Below are 15,498 nucleotides of genomic sequence, written 5' to 3'. Positions count from 1 at the left end.
TTTTTTCTTATTTAAACATGTTCATGGTTCGATCCCCCAAAAGTTTGAAATTTTGACTTAAAAAAAGGCTCTTCTATTTCGGTTCTGAATAATTTTTATAAAAATGATATATGGCTTTTTTTAGTATTTAACGACGTTCCGAGCATTCTGGTATAGGGTTTCCAAGCCGTTTTAACATTAAAAGAAATATTAACAATAAATAAACCCCTCTAAAATGAAATCGCACACAAGGTTTTTTTGGAACAGTATACATAGTAAATTAATTGCACATTTTTTGGAACCAGTTTCTTAATTTAAAAATAGGCGTCTGTTTTTATAAATTTTATGAGAGGAGTTCTGCGTACGGTTCCTATATATGTCTTCGGTTCCTGCGAACGCAGATTTTACTGCCTCATAATAGTGGGTTTAAAAAAAAAGAATTTATATTGTTTATGCTCATCAAAAATAAGTTTCTTAGTATCGGAAGGTCTTAAATCGAGGTTGGGTTGGTCGGCGATTGGTTGAGAAACCTCTAACTTACTAATGTATTTTAATTTTTCTTTTTTTAAGTTAGTAAATTTGCAATTGGGAATGATGTAATAATCGTTGTGGATGTGGACGCAACGCGATTTAACAGTTGATCGATAAGGAATATCATTTTGGTTAAAATTAAAAAATATCGGTCAATGATCAGAGTTGGGCAGTACCGCGAATACTTGTATCTAAGATACAGGATCCTTTTGTATCTTGTACTCAGTATCTTATTGACATTTTTAAGAAGATACTAGTATCTGTATCTAAGATCCTTTATTTTGAAAAGAATCTTGTATCTTTTTCATTTTCTTTAAAAAGATTCAGATACAGATTCTTTTTAATATTCATGTTTAAAACATTTACATATCACACAATGTAACTTTATTTTCTTCGTGAAATCTTGTATTATTTTCTTTATTTTTTCCCGCTATATTTTAAATATATTGTTAACCAAAATTAGTTGGAAGTTTTACAGATCACAAAGATTGATAGATTAAAAATAACAACACCAAAACTAAATAAGATAAGGACATATTTTATATGTAATATTTTTTAATTTGTAGAATGTTTAACAATCATAGTAGTGAAGATTAAATTATGGAGATAGGTTCTCCTGAATCAAATCCGAATCTTAAAATTCTAGATGGAAAATTTTATAAAGTAATTCATGTGAAAAAGAACAAGGTACAAGCTGAATGTCAAAATTGCACAAGTAAAAAAGTTATTACAGGTTCAACAAACTCCTCTACAAACTTTGTTAATTAAACATATTAAAGTATATTATACATTTTTATTTTATAATTATTAACATAATAATACCTATACTTAAGTCGCTCTTAGATAATTGTTATTAAAATTTTTTATAGAAGATGGTTGAATATCAAATTAAAATCATTTTGGATATATATTTTTTAGGGATGTATCGATGCCACTTTTTTCGAGGCCGATCCGATATTCCCGATATTAAATTGATATCGGTCGATTACCGATCCGATATCATATCTAATTTTGTATTCTGTAAAGATACCAATGGTTTTCATTTATAATATACTTTTTATTAGTATAACGTCTATAATTTAACTATACCATAACTTATGTCATTTAAATATATTATAATGATCAGTTTTAGTTTAAATTCAATTGCAATTCTATAAAAATATAAAATATTTTTATTGTTAAATCACTTTTATATAATAAGTAAGTAATAACATTTCACTTTTATATAATAAGTAATAACATTAATCTATATATATAATAAGTAATAAACAATTATATTATGAAATTTGAAATAAATATTTAACATTAATATATCGAAGATTTCTTTTTAGAAATACCAATATTTCCAATTTATCAGAGGTCAGCTTGCGGCGATAGTAACTGTCAATATCACCAACTTCACTAAAAACAGATTCTGAAGAAAATTTCGCACACTATAATAAACATAATACTCAAATAAATAACAATATGGCAGAATGTTTATTAATTATTTATTATTATTAAAAAAATGGATTTCGATTTTATTTATAAAAATAAATGATCTTAGATATAATTTTTTTTTTAAATTTTATAACATTTTATTTTTGTTAAAGAAGCCATTTTATATCGGATCAAATTTTATAATATTGGCCGATAACCGATATTTTAAAGGGTGAAGTCGGCCCGATCCGATAAAAAATATCGGCACATCCCTAATATATTTTATATATAATTATTTTAGCAAGTTCTTATTAGAGGAAATATTTAAGCTACACTTGATATATAACATTAGATAATTTTAAAAGGCTCTTAATAAAATAATTATAATAAAGTAGAATTTAACTTTATTAGTTACTTTTATTTATTTATGATATAAGTAAAATTATATTAGCATTTATTTACAAAATTTAATCAATTTAAGATGTATAAGAAAATTGTTATGTATTTAATAATTATAATATAATGTTATACATTATATTCATATTTTTTATATATAATTATTAATTTTGCAAGAAATATATAAAAAAAATTTGAAAAGAGATTTAAATGATATTTATATATTATTACAAACGCAAGAATTAATAAGTCATATTAGAAAATTAACTAATTTAAAAAATACATAAATATCACAAACAAATAATGATAAATAGTTATTAAAGATAATGAATAAAATAAAACTAGTATATTTTTTTAGAGACGCCATTTAGCCATATACTCCGAATATAAGCTATATTTAAAAAAACACAGAAAATAACCTGCAAATTCTAATAAAACATTTGATTTAATTTTTTTTTCTTATTTGGAAATTTCCAACTCCCATTAAATATATTACTCTCCCTTCCCTGTTTAAGCTATTAATGGGCAAAAATTAATATTAAAATCCCTGTTTATTATAATTAATTCATTAATAAATATTTTATTAATTATTGCAAATATTCATTCTTATATGTGTATGCTATGTTCTTCACAAATAAATAATAAAAACTGTATTTTATAAATTATTCTAATTTAATTGGTAATGATAATTTAAAAGTATCTTGTATTTAAAATACTCTAAATAAAAGATACAAGTATCTTTTATCTTGTATCTTTTTGATATTTTGAAAAAGATACTAGTATCTGTATCTAAGATTCATTTTTTTATTAAGAATCTGTATCTGTATCTAGATTCTTTTTCTGTAGGACCTGCCCAACTCTGTCAATGATACCTTGAGTATCGGCCTGATACCAAGTATCTTCGCGTCTCTGCCTATTATGAATGCTTGGAATTTGATTATGCATTATAATTGTGATATTCAATCAGGCAAAAATAGCAAGGAATAATAAAATGGATATTTATTGGACCACGACCTAGGATCTATATTATATTGTTGAATTTATCGCTGGCTGAAGGGTCGGCCCTGGCAGGACTATTAGTAAAAGGGGTATGAGACCGAGAATAGAAAGGAAATATAAATATTTTTTTCATACGAAAAAAATGGTTTTTATGACTAATATTTTTGAAAACATTTTAATTTTAAGATCTTAAAAACGTTATCCAAAATTCTGATCAACACATAGTTCAATACCAAAGCATCACCACCGCTTTGGAAACTCAGCTTAATCAAAGTCAAGATTTAGTGGAAAACTTGGAAAGAATTATTGAAAAACAATTTGAACAGATGCGCCTTATTAAGGAAGAAATGTCGGCGGAGGTTTGCAACATACAATATAATTATTTATTTTTGGAGAGGAGGGGGGGGGGCTGTTGTATGTAATATGTTTGCGAGTGCTTGTTTGAAATATTCGAATTTTTTTTTAAATGGAATTAGCAAACATTATGATATATAAATATCTAAATTAAAATCCGTGCCAATTTCTGTTTTTATCAGCCCTCCCCGCCTTTCTTGAACCTTAGTAAAGAATAGATATCTTAGAATATTAACGATTGACCGCAATAGCAAATCATTAAAGTTTTTAAAAAAAAACACGCGAAAATATATGTCGGCACATTTTAAAAATGTTTATTTTATATAATTGGATTCTTATTCTTAAAATTAAAATAAAATAAAATAATAATCAATGGTTGCCGATGTTAGAATTTTAATTAATTCATATAAAATTTTAATAATAAAAACAGAGTTTGAAAAAATCTTACAAATTTTGGCGCAATAAGAGACTTCACAAAGGATCCCAGCAAATTTTTATAGCTTCGACTCTCTTTAATATATATGGTTTTCCTTTGAAGATCACAAAATGAATCATTTTAAAAAAAAAATAATTTGTTGTTTCTTCATGAAAGATAAATTATGTGTAAAAATCACAAAATTTGGGATTTTAGGTATAAATTAGATCAAAAAACTTGTTCGAGCATTTCCAAAAAAATAATCCTTATTTTGAATAGAATTTTCAACTCTAAAGTCCATAATAGAAATAGTTGTTATTCTTTATTTAACATAGTCATTTCCCATCCAGTGTAATTTAACAGGTTAAATGATACCGAAATTTTAAATATTATTTAGTATTATAGGTTATATACAATTTTAAACGAGCAACTCATAGAACATATTACTATAATTTTCTTATCGTTATATTTTTCTTCATTTTGTAATGTACTACTCAATGACCGCAAAGTTGCTATCATTTTCTACTTCGAGAGGCTCATTTTTTGAAATTTGCCTTTCGTTTAACATGTCCTAACTATCCTAGCTTATTTATTGTCACGGCATCGTCTATCGCTACTTTTCAAATTCTTTCTCAATTTTTTCCTCCCTTTTCTCTCTCACTCAAAGATATCCATTTAAATATTCTCATCTACATTCTTTCCAACTTGGCTTCATGTTTCGCCTTAATTGTGCATGTCTCGTCATGAATCATGCAACCTTCTTACACAGCTTGTTTAAACTTTTCCCTTTCATTTTTATTCGTAGTTAAAGACATCTCTCAAATTTTTCCATGCATATCTTATCCTTGCCACCAATGCCAAAAGTATATCGCCTAAGTAGCAATACTTCCTTCCTTTTTCAGAATTATGATATTTCCAATATCAAAACTAATCGTATTACCAATATCTTGCGTTCCTTTCACACACTTTCTATCGTTTGTCTCATTGCACCAATTTCTGGAAGTCATGAATTGAGACGAAGAAGGATAATACCTTGTACATTTATACTTTCGATTAAATTTATTAATTGAGAAAATGTTCTATTTTAGTGTTCATGATTAATTCTGAATATAAGGAATTTTGAATGATATTATAAATACAATCTACATGCTCTCCCGTGATTTAGTTATATCATTATAAGGACAAAATAATTAATACATTTGTAAAAAAAAATAAAAGTGGGTACTCTTTACCTTAAAATAAGTTGGTTGGTTCTTTTTTTAAAATATTTTATTTGATCATAAATTATTATCATCGATATTCCAAGGTCAGAATATCAAATTCATTTCTCCCAGTTTTTTGCGCGAATTAAATTTGATTAACTTTTTAGATAACGAACCTGAAAACTCGCCTGACTCAAACTCAATCCGATCTAATGAATTCACAAAAATCTTTAGCGAATCAAACCATGCTAAATACGCAAGACCTCGATTCGATCAACGAGCGACTTATTCTCGAGATAGACAAAAATACGGAACTTGAAGAAAAATGTCTTGCCAAAACGGAGTTAACGGAACATTTGAGAAAGGAATTGGAGGGTTCCAAGCACAAGATTGACGCTTTGATTGAATGCGTGGAAGATTTAGGGAAACGAATGGAGGGAAGTAGAGCGAACATTCTGGAAGAGAATCTAGAAGTAGGAAAGGCGGAAAATGATTTAATGGATTTGGATACTTCCGGCGCCGAGACCAAGGGAAAATTGGTAAATTTATATTATTTTTAGAATATTTATTCACTCGATTTTTGTCAAATGAAGTTTATCACATTACGGAGAATGGAAAACAAGAAAGAAAAAAATCTAAAATAAAATTTATTTATGAAAACCTTATTTCTTACCAAAAAATTATAAGGATCAATATTCGAAGAAAAATACAAAATTAGAACAGGAAAACAAGGAGCTGCTTAGTAAGTGCAATTCATTAGAAAAGTTTTGTGACAGTTTGAACCAGGAAATAGAAAAGGTTTATATTTTTTTTATTTAAGTCTATTATTATTAAATATTTTATTTTATATCACCATTTTATCTAAAGGTTTTAACGCCAATTAAAGTCCCCATGCCAGTGGAAAAAAACATAGAAGATTAATTTATATTGAAATAATATAACTCGAATTTTTTAAAAAATTATGAGAATTACAAATATAAGTTGAGCCCTCGTATTTTTAGATAAAAGTTAAAAGCGGAAAACGTAAAAATAATATTAAATTTCTCCTTCTGGGATCCTAAATCGAATGGATATTTTTTTTTAAAGGCGATGAAAAGCAAATTATAGTGTTCGTTTTTTATCATAAATATATATTTTTTTATTGATTGAAAATTTCTTATTGTTCTACTTATTGCTATCACATACAAAAATATATATAATTATCAATTTATTTTTTAAGTTGAAATCCCAATGGGCAGATGTGATGGGTAGATCTGACGATTCAACTAACGATATAACGCTTGTCGAAATTCAAGAGATATTTGGTAGGAATCAGGATGGCGATAATTCTACAGCTAATAATAACCCTGAAAGGGGGCTAAATTTGATCAAATATATCAAGTTATTTATTTTTTTTGGTTTTTGTTTTTATAAAAAAACACAATTATATTTTTAAAAAACGATTTACTTAATTTGAAGTGCAACGGCTTGATTTTCATCTAATAACCAACATAGCTTTATAGAAAAAAGAATTTTAAAGTTTTATCTTACAACCGTCGCAGTCGTTCATAATTATAACCATGATAACGATAATCGTAGCTTCATGGATATAAGTCCTATAATTGCTTGTTCACCATTAGCTTGGGACCGTGATACCCAAATCATCTATAAGAGACTAAATTGGGTAGCGGGAAGAGTGTTAATATTCTTGGTCGCCCTATTTGTTACTAATGATTGAGTTAATAGTTGACTAAATAAACATCATTCATGTCTCTGCCCAGAACCATAAAAAAGTTTAAATTCACATTCTTATATGTTTTAAAAAAATACGAAATTTCAGCCTAGCCTGTAGAAAAAATATTTTGCCTAGCATAATGGATATCTATAAACAAAATCTTTTATGCACACCACATCTCGAATGCACGTGTACATTTTTACTATTTTTATAAGTAGGAAGATGGCACATGTAAAACTAATCATATTTTTTTTATAGGAATTTGAAAGACAGATTTTTAAATCTTTTCATTTAATGGGAACACAGAATCATTATCATTATTTGAGTGCAAGGCCCCACTACTCCTACATAGTCTAACCGTGAGATAGAGGGGTACTTGACCCATTTAAAAGTACTATAATGCTCTTCTTGATAAATGAATGCGTTTTTGCATAGTAGGAAAGCGTTTCGTAGTATTTTTGACATATCAAGGGAACCCCCCTATGTTCCACGAAATATTTCGCGCAGGTTTTTCTTTCAGAATATTTCCTTCGATCTAAATTATTATTAGTTACGCGTAACTAAAAAAAATATCATTGGTAATTCAGTTAATGTATAGAATGATTAAGACATTTTACACACAAATAATGATAGTGATATTAAGTCTCTTTAATGTCAATTTTCATAATAAAATGCAAACTTGTTTCAATAATTTTCGAATCTCATATTCTTTTACTTTTTAATCAAACGCCCCTGGACACAAACGACTTAAACAATATAATTACAATCCCCTAATTTTTTTAACAAATATTGAAATTTAGAAAGGCAGGTAACTGCTTAAAAAAATTAATATAAAGGATTGGTTATGCAACCATTTTCTTCTCTTTTAAAAGCAGTTTGAAAACGGAGAGGATTAGATCAAATGCACCGATTAATAGACGCCACATTCGAGATTTACGTTAGTTGAAATTTAGAAAATTAACGCTAAAAATAAACATATGAATGATTGGATATACAGGCTCCATTTTTTTCACTTTAAAAAGTAAAAACTGAGATAAGATCAAATGTACCAGATAATAGGAGCATTCGAGTTTTGTGCTAAGGTTGTTACCATATGTTTAGCAAACCGATTTTGGGTCGGTCGAACTCTTGCAGATATTTTTTGGAATCGGTTGGATAAGGTTCTTCATTTTAAAAATGTATTTCGGATTGGATCGAACTTGAAACCTCATAATTGTTTTCTTTGATTTGGTCGGACCTGAAAAATAATGGGTTCCTACTGTAAGGGCTCTGTTAATCAAGTTCGAGTATTAATGATCTACGTGTTTCATTATGAATATTTACCATTTTGCACCATGGTATTTTGTCAACCATTTTATTGGGCATATGGTAAGATTAATTTTTTTTAACGAATTCTTAGCCCACGCCCAAATTAAATTATTATTAGTAATAAGCTTAATATTATTTCTTAGGCTTTGAAATTCTCTCTTTAGGCTTTGTCCAAAACGTCAAAATAATAATTTCGAATACTTTCAAAGAATTTATTTAAAAATGCGAAATTTTTGAAATTAATTTCTAAAAGTTATTTTAGTATATATATATATATATATATACGGTAAAACAAAAATGATCTAGAGCTAGCCCCACCTCACCATATATTTATTACCAATATTTTTAAAATAAGTAAAAATTAAAAAGGAGGAAATAAAATTTAAATACTACTTCTTTTTTCAATATTTTGGTAATTAGAAAACTAAATATAGAGGGCGAAATTTATGTTTTTTTCATTTAGAGTAAACATGCTTTTCCATTTTATTTCGAATCCCTGATTGAAAACATATAATAACGAAGCGATGAAGTTGGCAAATAGCCTCCTTTAATATTTATCTCGAAGTTATTCTATTTCAATTTTTTTTTTACGAAACTAGTTATTTGAAACGTTTCAACAAATCTTCCCGCAATGATAACGAAACCATGAAAATGGAGATAGCCAGATATACGCTTAAAATAGATTCACTTCAAACGGAAATATCAAACCTATCTGATTTACTTAACGAGGAACGTAAAAATAATCAAGTAATTAGTTCTAGAAAACATAAAATAAATAATCAATTTCAATAACAAAGGTTATGCTTCGATAGGCTAATTTCCTCTTAGATTTCCTCTTATCCTTTCTCAGTATCGGCATCATCATTGATGTAACTTATTTTTTCATGCCCATCTTCACCGCATTCATTCATGCAATTTTTATCTCCATTTTCAAAATATTATGCTGCTTCACACAATCACCACTGGTTTTTCATTAATATCTCAGTCTATATATTCTTATTTCATCACCCATCACTTCCATCCTAAGTCTTTTATGCAATTCTCTTGTTTTTCCTTTAGAGATATTCCACACAACCATTTAGCCATTTTCATCTCCGTTCTTGTCCAATTTAATGTCGTATTGCCTACAACTTCTCATTACGTAAATTCCCCTTCAAAGCCAAAGGGAAATTTTTATCCATTTGAGTATGGCATCTCTCCTAACATCTTCCATGCATATATGCCTTTTGCCGCAACAGCCGAGTAAACACCCTCTATCTATCTTTATTTATATTAATTAACAAAACTACTTTACTTTCTTCAAGATATCTCCATTTCCTATATCCAATCTAATCCTATCTAGACAATCGTCTTGAGTTTTTTCCACCAATGTTCCACAAACATTTAGCTTATTCCGAACTATACCTTTCCCTGCACCATCTATATAATAGGAGTCAACCACCCGTGATAATTTTTAGAAAGATTTTTATCGGGCCGACTTTAAGATAATTTTGTACAAGTTATTCAGTCTGACCCGAAAATCTGTTAGCTGCCATCTTTGCTTTTTAAACTCAATCCTTGATATAATGAATTGAATTATGAGCAACACCTTTACCAAATGGTCAAATGCTGACCCGATCCCTTCCTTATTATTCATTGCTACTATGCCCACTTAATGATTTCGCATGGCACAATTTTAAATACCTTCCAAATTTGAAATGGCGCTCTTTCAATTGATACTCTACCTGTATGCCTCATCACGAAAATTGGGTTTATCGTATCTTTCCCTATTATAAAGCCAAACAGAATTGCATTCGTTTCACTTGATATTCCCTTCTCTAACACTCTTCTTGCTCGTTCATCAGTCTTACGATGATATGTTTCTTATAGGTGCTAGACTTATTTCTTTTATTTAAAAGTTCTTTTGGTCGGCCAAAATGTTAATGGATGATGAGATTGGTATAATCCGATCTAATTTAGGTTTTCAGATTGTTGTAAATATATATCATAAAACATTTTATAGTTAGTTAATATTAACCTATACCACCATTTTTCCAATTCCCAAATAATTTATATTATAAATTTAAAAGTCATATTTATACCTGGAGAAAATGAGCTCTTTTCAGTCCGAAAAAGAGGACAGGGATATGGAAATAAGAATCCTCAAGGATAATAACGAAAAATTGCACCGGAAATATCTGGAGATCATCGAGGAAACTTCGAAGCCTGTTAAACCTGACCAAGAAGCGATCAAACTCGCTCAATCAATGAAGATCGAAAATAAGACCTTACATACCGAAAATACGAACTTGAAGTTTTATATGACTCTCAAACTTCTATCATATTTTTTAAAAAAAATTTACTTAAGTATTACTTAAATTATCAATTATTAATATTAAAAGAGATTTGAGATTTTAATATTTGTGCACACTGCACACACAAATATAAAATCTTACACTTTAGTATCTATTTTCTGTGATTTCTACCATTTTTTTATGAATCTCTTTCATATTTGGCATATCAGAAATAAATGCATTTTGAGAGATGGCTAAATATTACTCATTTTTTATTCAACAGGAATGTTGGCCACTTAATAATCATAGCATAGATATTTCTAATTCTTAATTATTGATACTAGGAGGAAATTCGATAAGGTTTATAAGTGGTATTCTCGATTGAATTATGAGTTATATATAGTTACTACATGCTAAACAGAATAGACTGGGAAAGGGTTGGAGGCTTATATTTACAACAACACACATGATATGATACACTTATTTCTGGCCCTAATCTGTCATTTAAATTTGTATAATATTTTCTTTTGTTTATTTACGAAAATGAAGGAATTCCTTATCCAGACTCGACGAAAAATGCGCTAAACAAAATCTGGAAATCATTAACCTAGGATCCAAGAGTGACGAGATAAAACGCCTCAAAAACGATGTCGAGGAGACATCTCTTAAATTGGCAGTTTACTTGAACAAAGACCAACTCAACGAGGATAAGATCAGGGACTATGCTATAGAATCAGAAGCTCAAAGGACTAAAATCGAAGAAATGGTTTTAAAAAAAATATTTATTAATTTGTTGGAGGGGAGGATTCGTAATCTGATCAGATATTAAAAACCAAACCCGAGTCAGGCCTAGGAATATTTTTTTAAATTTTGATTATAATCAATTAATCTCTTAGAAAAAAAATCATATACAGATTGTTTAGCATTCATTTACTATTCATATTTTCAATTTCCTCTTGGAACAATATACAAAGTACATACAACAAAAATTATTTAAAATAATAAAATTTTGAAAATACCTGGGCAGGTCATAAAATATAATTTAAAATTCACAGGCTGGACTTAACTTTTCAACCTCTGCAGATCTTTGAAATAAAAATTAAAACATTTTTGTTTACCATTTTTTAAATAATTGCTGTGATGTAATTTCAATTTATTTTTATTAATATCTCATTGAAAAAAATTTAGTCGATTGATATATTGTAAATAAGGCAGAGTCCTAGATATTCTTAAATTTTGGGTCAAAACTTCACAGTTTTTTATATATTTTGACATGAGTTTCTCTTAAATTAGCTTAATAAAGTTCAAAGAAAGTCAACTTTTAACTTTTAAAAAAAATTGTGATACCTAGGAATGTTGAAATATATTAACTTTGTTATATTATAATATTCAGAGAGTTACTAACAATAAGCTCAAAGGGATCGCTCGTAAGTATAAGCAACTACACGAAAGTTCTCAGGTGGCTAATCCAGACAACAACAACAACATGTTAGAACCGACGTCATCTATGGCTGATAATACTGTAATATTCTCTTTTTATATAGTGAAAAAGGTTTTAAAAAAATTTGAATTTCTATTGAATAATGAAAATATATGCAGAAAAGGGCACGAAGATATTTTGTTAGATTAAAATAATTAGCAACAAATATTTATTGACTCGTATGAGTGATAAAAAAATTTTCTAGATTTCTCTATCCCATCTTTGGGTAATCCCCCCCCCCTATCTCATGCTTTATTTGTGCCATACACTACATAATTCTTAAACCTTCTTTTTTATGAAAAAATGTTTTTTATCTAAGAATAAATACTTATCTTCTTTATATTATGGTTACTATCCGACATTTGTGATGACTTTATCTTCAAAATTATTATGGTATAATTTAATAACAAAAAAAATATCAAGGGATTCGGGGTCTCCTCCGAGATCGGTTTGATTGGTGACGGCGTCAATACGAGCCATGATGAGTCTTTTAAAAGTTATTTTTTTTGATTAGATTTTTTTTGTTCAAAAATTTATAATATTGGTTACTTATTTGAATTTGATTTATGAATAAACAGCATATCCAATATAATTTTTACAAGTTATGAGATAGACTGAATTGTATTAAATTACAAAATTATTTATTTTTTGCAAATAAATTTTACTAAGTTTCAAGATTTAGGTTGTGCATGTCCTAACGCATCGCATTTTTATTTAGAAATCTGTATGGTTCTCTGAATAGAATATGATATTTGGGCGAAAATAATACAAGCATATGGTACTCTCGTTACAGGTCAATTCTGCGCACGACGATGATTTATTTTTAAAATTACAAGATGGTTGGAGTTGTTCTTATTAACTAAATCCCGGACATAAATGTCCTGGAAAAAAAGACCCAAACAGAAATACTCCGGACAAAAATAAAGATTTAATAAAAATTTTAAATTCTTAGAAAGATGAGTTTTTTAAATTAATTTATTCTATACAGCTATATGTATCCGTTAGATTTTACCGAATGTATTGGGTTTAATGTCTAGTAAAATTAGCATATCTCACCATCTAATATAAACACTAACTCTTATCTTTGTTGCATAGCCCAAAGCTTACCACTAACACGGTTCACTAGATTGGTATCAGGCCTTAATTGTGTAGTTTGGTTAACTAACATAATATATACTTATTAAATGCTTTACGCTACTCAGCAGGCCTTTGTCTAATAAATTTTACCAAACGTAATGGGTTTGAATCATAATCTACAGCTTAGATTAACATTAGCATCAGACCTTGCCATGAACCATGCAGCAACATTTATCCATCATTTAAACATTTCCCAATACTCCATATTGTATATTTTATTATAAATGTAAGTTAAATATTTTTTTAGTGAAGAATGAAACATATGTGTGGAAGAAATTAATAATGTTTTTGAAACCCTTCCCATTTTATTAAATATTTTAAAAAATTATTAAAATTTGAGTCTTTTTGTTCAGGAGTATTTTTATCCAGTGTCTTTTTATTCTGAGTACTTTTGTCTAGGACATTTATATCCGTGGTTCAATTAATAGGATCAAAGTGGCTTATAATAATCAATTAAATGATGATTTTTGAATAAATTGCAGCTTAATTAGATCCATGCTGAATTGTCATAGCGACGACGAATGTCATTTCGCCTAATGGTCGTCGCGCCGAATTGACGTGATACCCATTAGTGATCTGCATCGGGCCAAATTTTTCAAGCCCGACCCGGCCCGAAATTTTTTTTAAAAAAGTTTTGACGGCCCGAACCCGAAATTTTTTCTAAAAAAATTTACCGACTCGGCCCGGCCCGAATTTATTTAAATATAGAAATTAATTTATATAATTACTCAAAATAAAAGACATATGTTATATGTCGTTTAGTTTCAATAAATAAAATCAAATATTTTTATTTTACATAAAAAATTCAATATAAAATTGATAAATTACGATATATTTAAAAAAATTTCCAAAATCCGACCTTGCACGAAATTTTTAAAAATATTAGGCCCGGCCCGAAGCCCATTCGGGCCGGGCCTAACTTTACAGATCTTTAATACCCATTACTTTCTGTAAAAAACTGTTATATATATTTAAAAAAACATTGTATTCGCTTTTCTTCTCAATAGAATTCACAGCCTTCGGGTTTATTTTTTTCTTAAATACATGCAAATTTTTGGTTTAAAAAAAACAAACAATATATTTACCTATTTTATAATAAATTATTTATATGTAGGAAGATACGATGAGGCTTTGATAGAAACCGATAATTATCGAACCAAATGTGAAGGATTGCACAAGGAATTAGGTTTGTTTTCATATTCTCGCTTATTTTCTTTGGAAACCTGCAGAGATATCCATTTTACAAGCCTGTTCTGAAATGGTTTGTTGTCATGTATTTATATACAAACTGAGGACTTTATTTCTGAAGACAATTCTAGATGTATACCAAATTTCTGAACCTAGAGATATATCATATTAATTTATATATATAAGAAAAATGAAAGACTAATTATGTATAAAGCTAATTATATATATTTTTTTTGGTTAAATATTTGGGGGAGGGAGGGGGGGGGGTAGAATGTTTAATTATTTGTGGTGGGAATAATTGTAGTGTACATTTGATCTCTCAACGTGATATAGAAGTGTTTGCGTTAAAGATTTCTTAATCCATCATAACGTATGGATGTTATCGACCATATTCTGTTAATGTATGGAAATTCATGCTTTTAGCGATTTATTATGTCCTGTTCTGGTTCTGGTATCTATTATATGAATGTAGGTTTGCGATTCGTTGTCCAGTATTTATTTTTAGCCAACCACTTTGCCAGAGCAAAAACATACTATGAAAGGCATCCAAAATTATAGTCCCTCCCCGAAATGTCCAATGAAATTCCTTCTCTCAAAATAGCAGTACAAGAGTTAGGCCGAAGCTTTTCCTTAATATTTCTTAGAAACGTCACCAAAAAAGTCCAGACTTACTGTTCCTGATATGGCCATCAACGAAGGAAATTCATATATTGACAGATATTATTACACCAATCAAAAACAATACCCCCTTTAACCCGCTTCAGCCTCAAAATATATGCAAAGTGTCAGTCTACAAACTATATTTAATCTCCATGACCTTCACCCCCCCCCCATTTGCGAACACTTCCATAACAATATTAACCAACACAGATCAAATAATATCAACCAAATTCGCTTAAATAAGACCTAGAGAAATTACCCCAAAGAGGCAAGTCAGTACCCTCAAATACAAGTTATAATCAAAATTCTCCCCAGATTGACCCAAGAACTAAACTTCCCTCGTTTCTTGATTGCAGTCGTTAAGAAATTTCTCCAGAAAAAGAAACGATCCAATCATAATTGCCAATCTTTTCATGAATCATTTCTTACAATGCACCAATTAT

The 15,498-nt window shown here is 28.6% G+C and overlaps 1 protein-coding gene across 3 annotated transcripts in view; it reads left to right on the top strand.

Annotated features, from left to right (window-relative positions):
- Nucleotides 1-15,498, top strand: part of LOC135922968 (nucleoprotein TPR-like) — a 44,392-nt gene that overhangs the window by 17,563 nt on the left and 11,331 nt on the right. For all 3 annotated transcript variants that reach the window (XM_065457527.1, XM_065457526.1, XM_065457528.1), the window contains 10 exons: nucleotides 3,511-3,683; nucleotides 5,463-5,834; nucleotides 5,983-6,093; nucleotides 6,515-6,675; nucleotides 8,917-9,064; nucleotides 10,387-10,610; nucleotides 11,140-11,356; nucleotides 11,984-12,112; nucleotides 12,494-12,566; nucleotides 14,322-14,393. In XM_065457527.1, the coding sequence (XP_065313599.1) occupies nucleotides 3,511-3,683; nucleotides 5,463-5,834; nucleotides 5,983-6,093; nucleotides 6,515-6,675; nucleotides 8,917-9,064; nucleotides 10,387-10,610; nucleotides 11,140-11,356; nucleotides 11,984-12,112; nucleotides 12,494-12,566; nucleotides 14,322-14,393 (1,680 nt within the window). The remainder of the gene's footprint in view (nucleotides 1-3,510; nucleotides 3,684-5,462; nucleotides 5,835-5,982; nucleotides 6,094-6,514; nucleotides 6,676-8,916; nucleotides 9,065-10,386; nucleotides 10,611-11,139; nucleotides 11,357-11,983; nucleotides 12,113-12,493; nucleotides 12,567-14,321; nucleotides 14,394-15,498) is intronic.

The sequence above is a fragment of the Gordionus sp. m RMFG-2023 genome, chromosome 1 (genome assembly GCF_954871325.1).
Source record: "Gordionus sp. m RMFG-2023 chromosome 1, tfGorSpeb1-WG-v2, whole genome shotgun sequence".
Taxonomy (NCBI): domain Eukaryota; kingdom Metazoa; phylum Nematomorpha; class Gordioida; order Chordodea; family Parachordodidae; genus Gordionus; species Gordionus sp. m RMFG-2023.
Note: the sequence above shows the minus strand (reverse complement) of the source record. Positions and strands in the feature narration are given on the sequence as shown.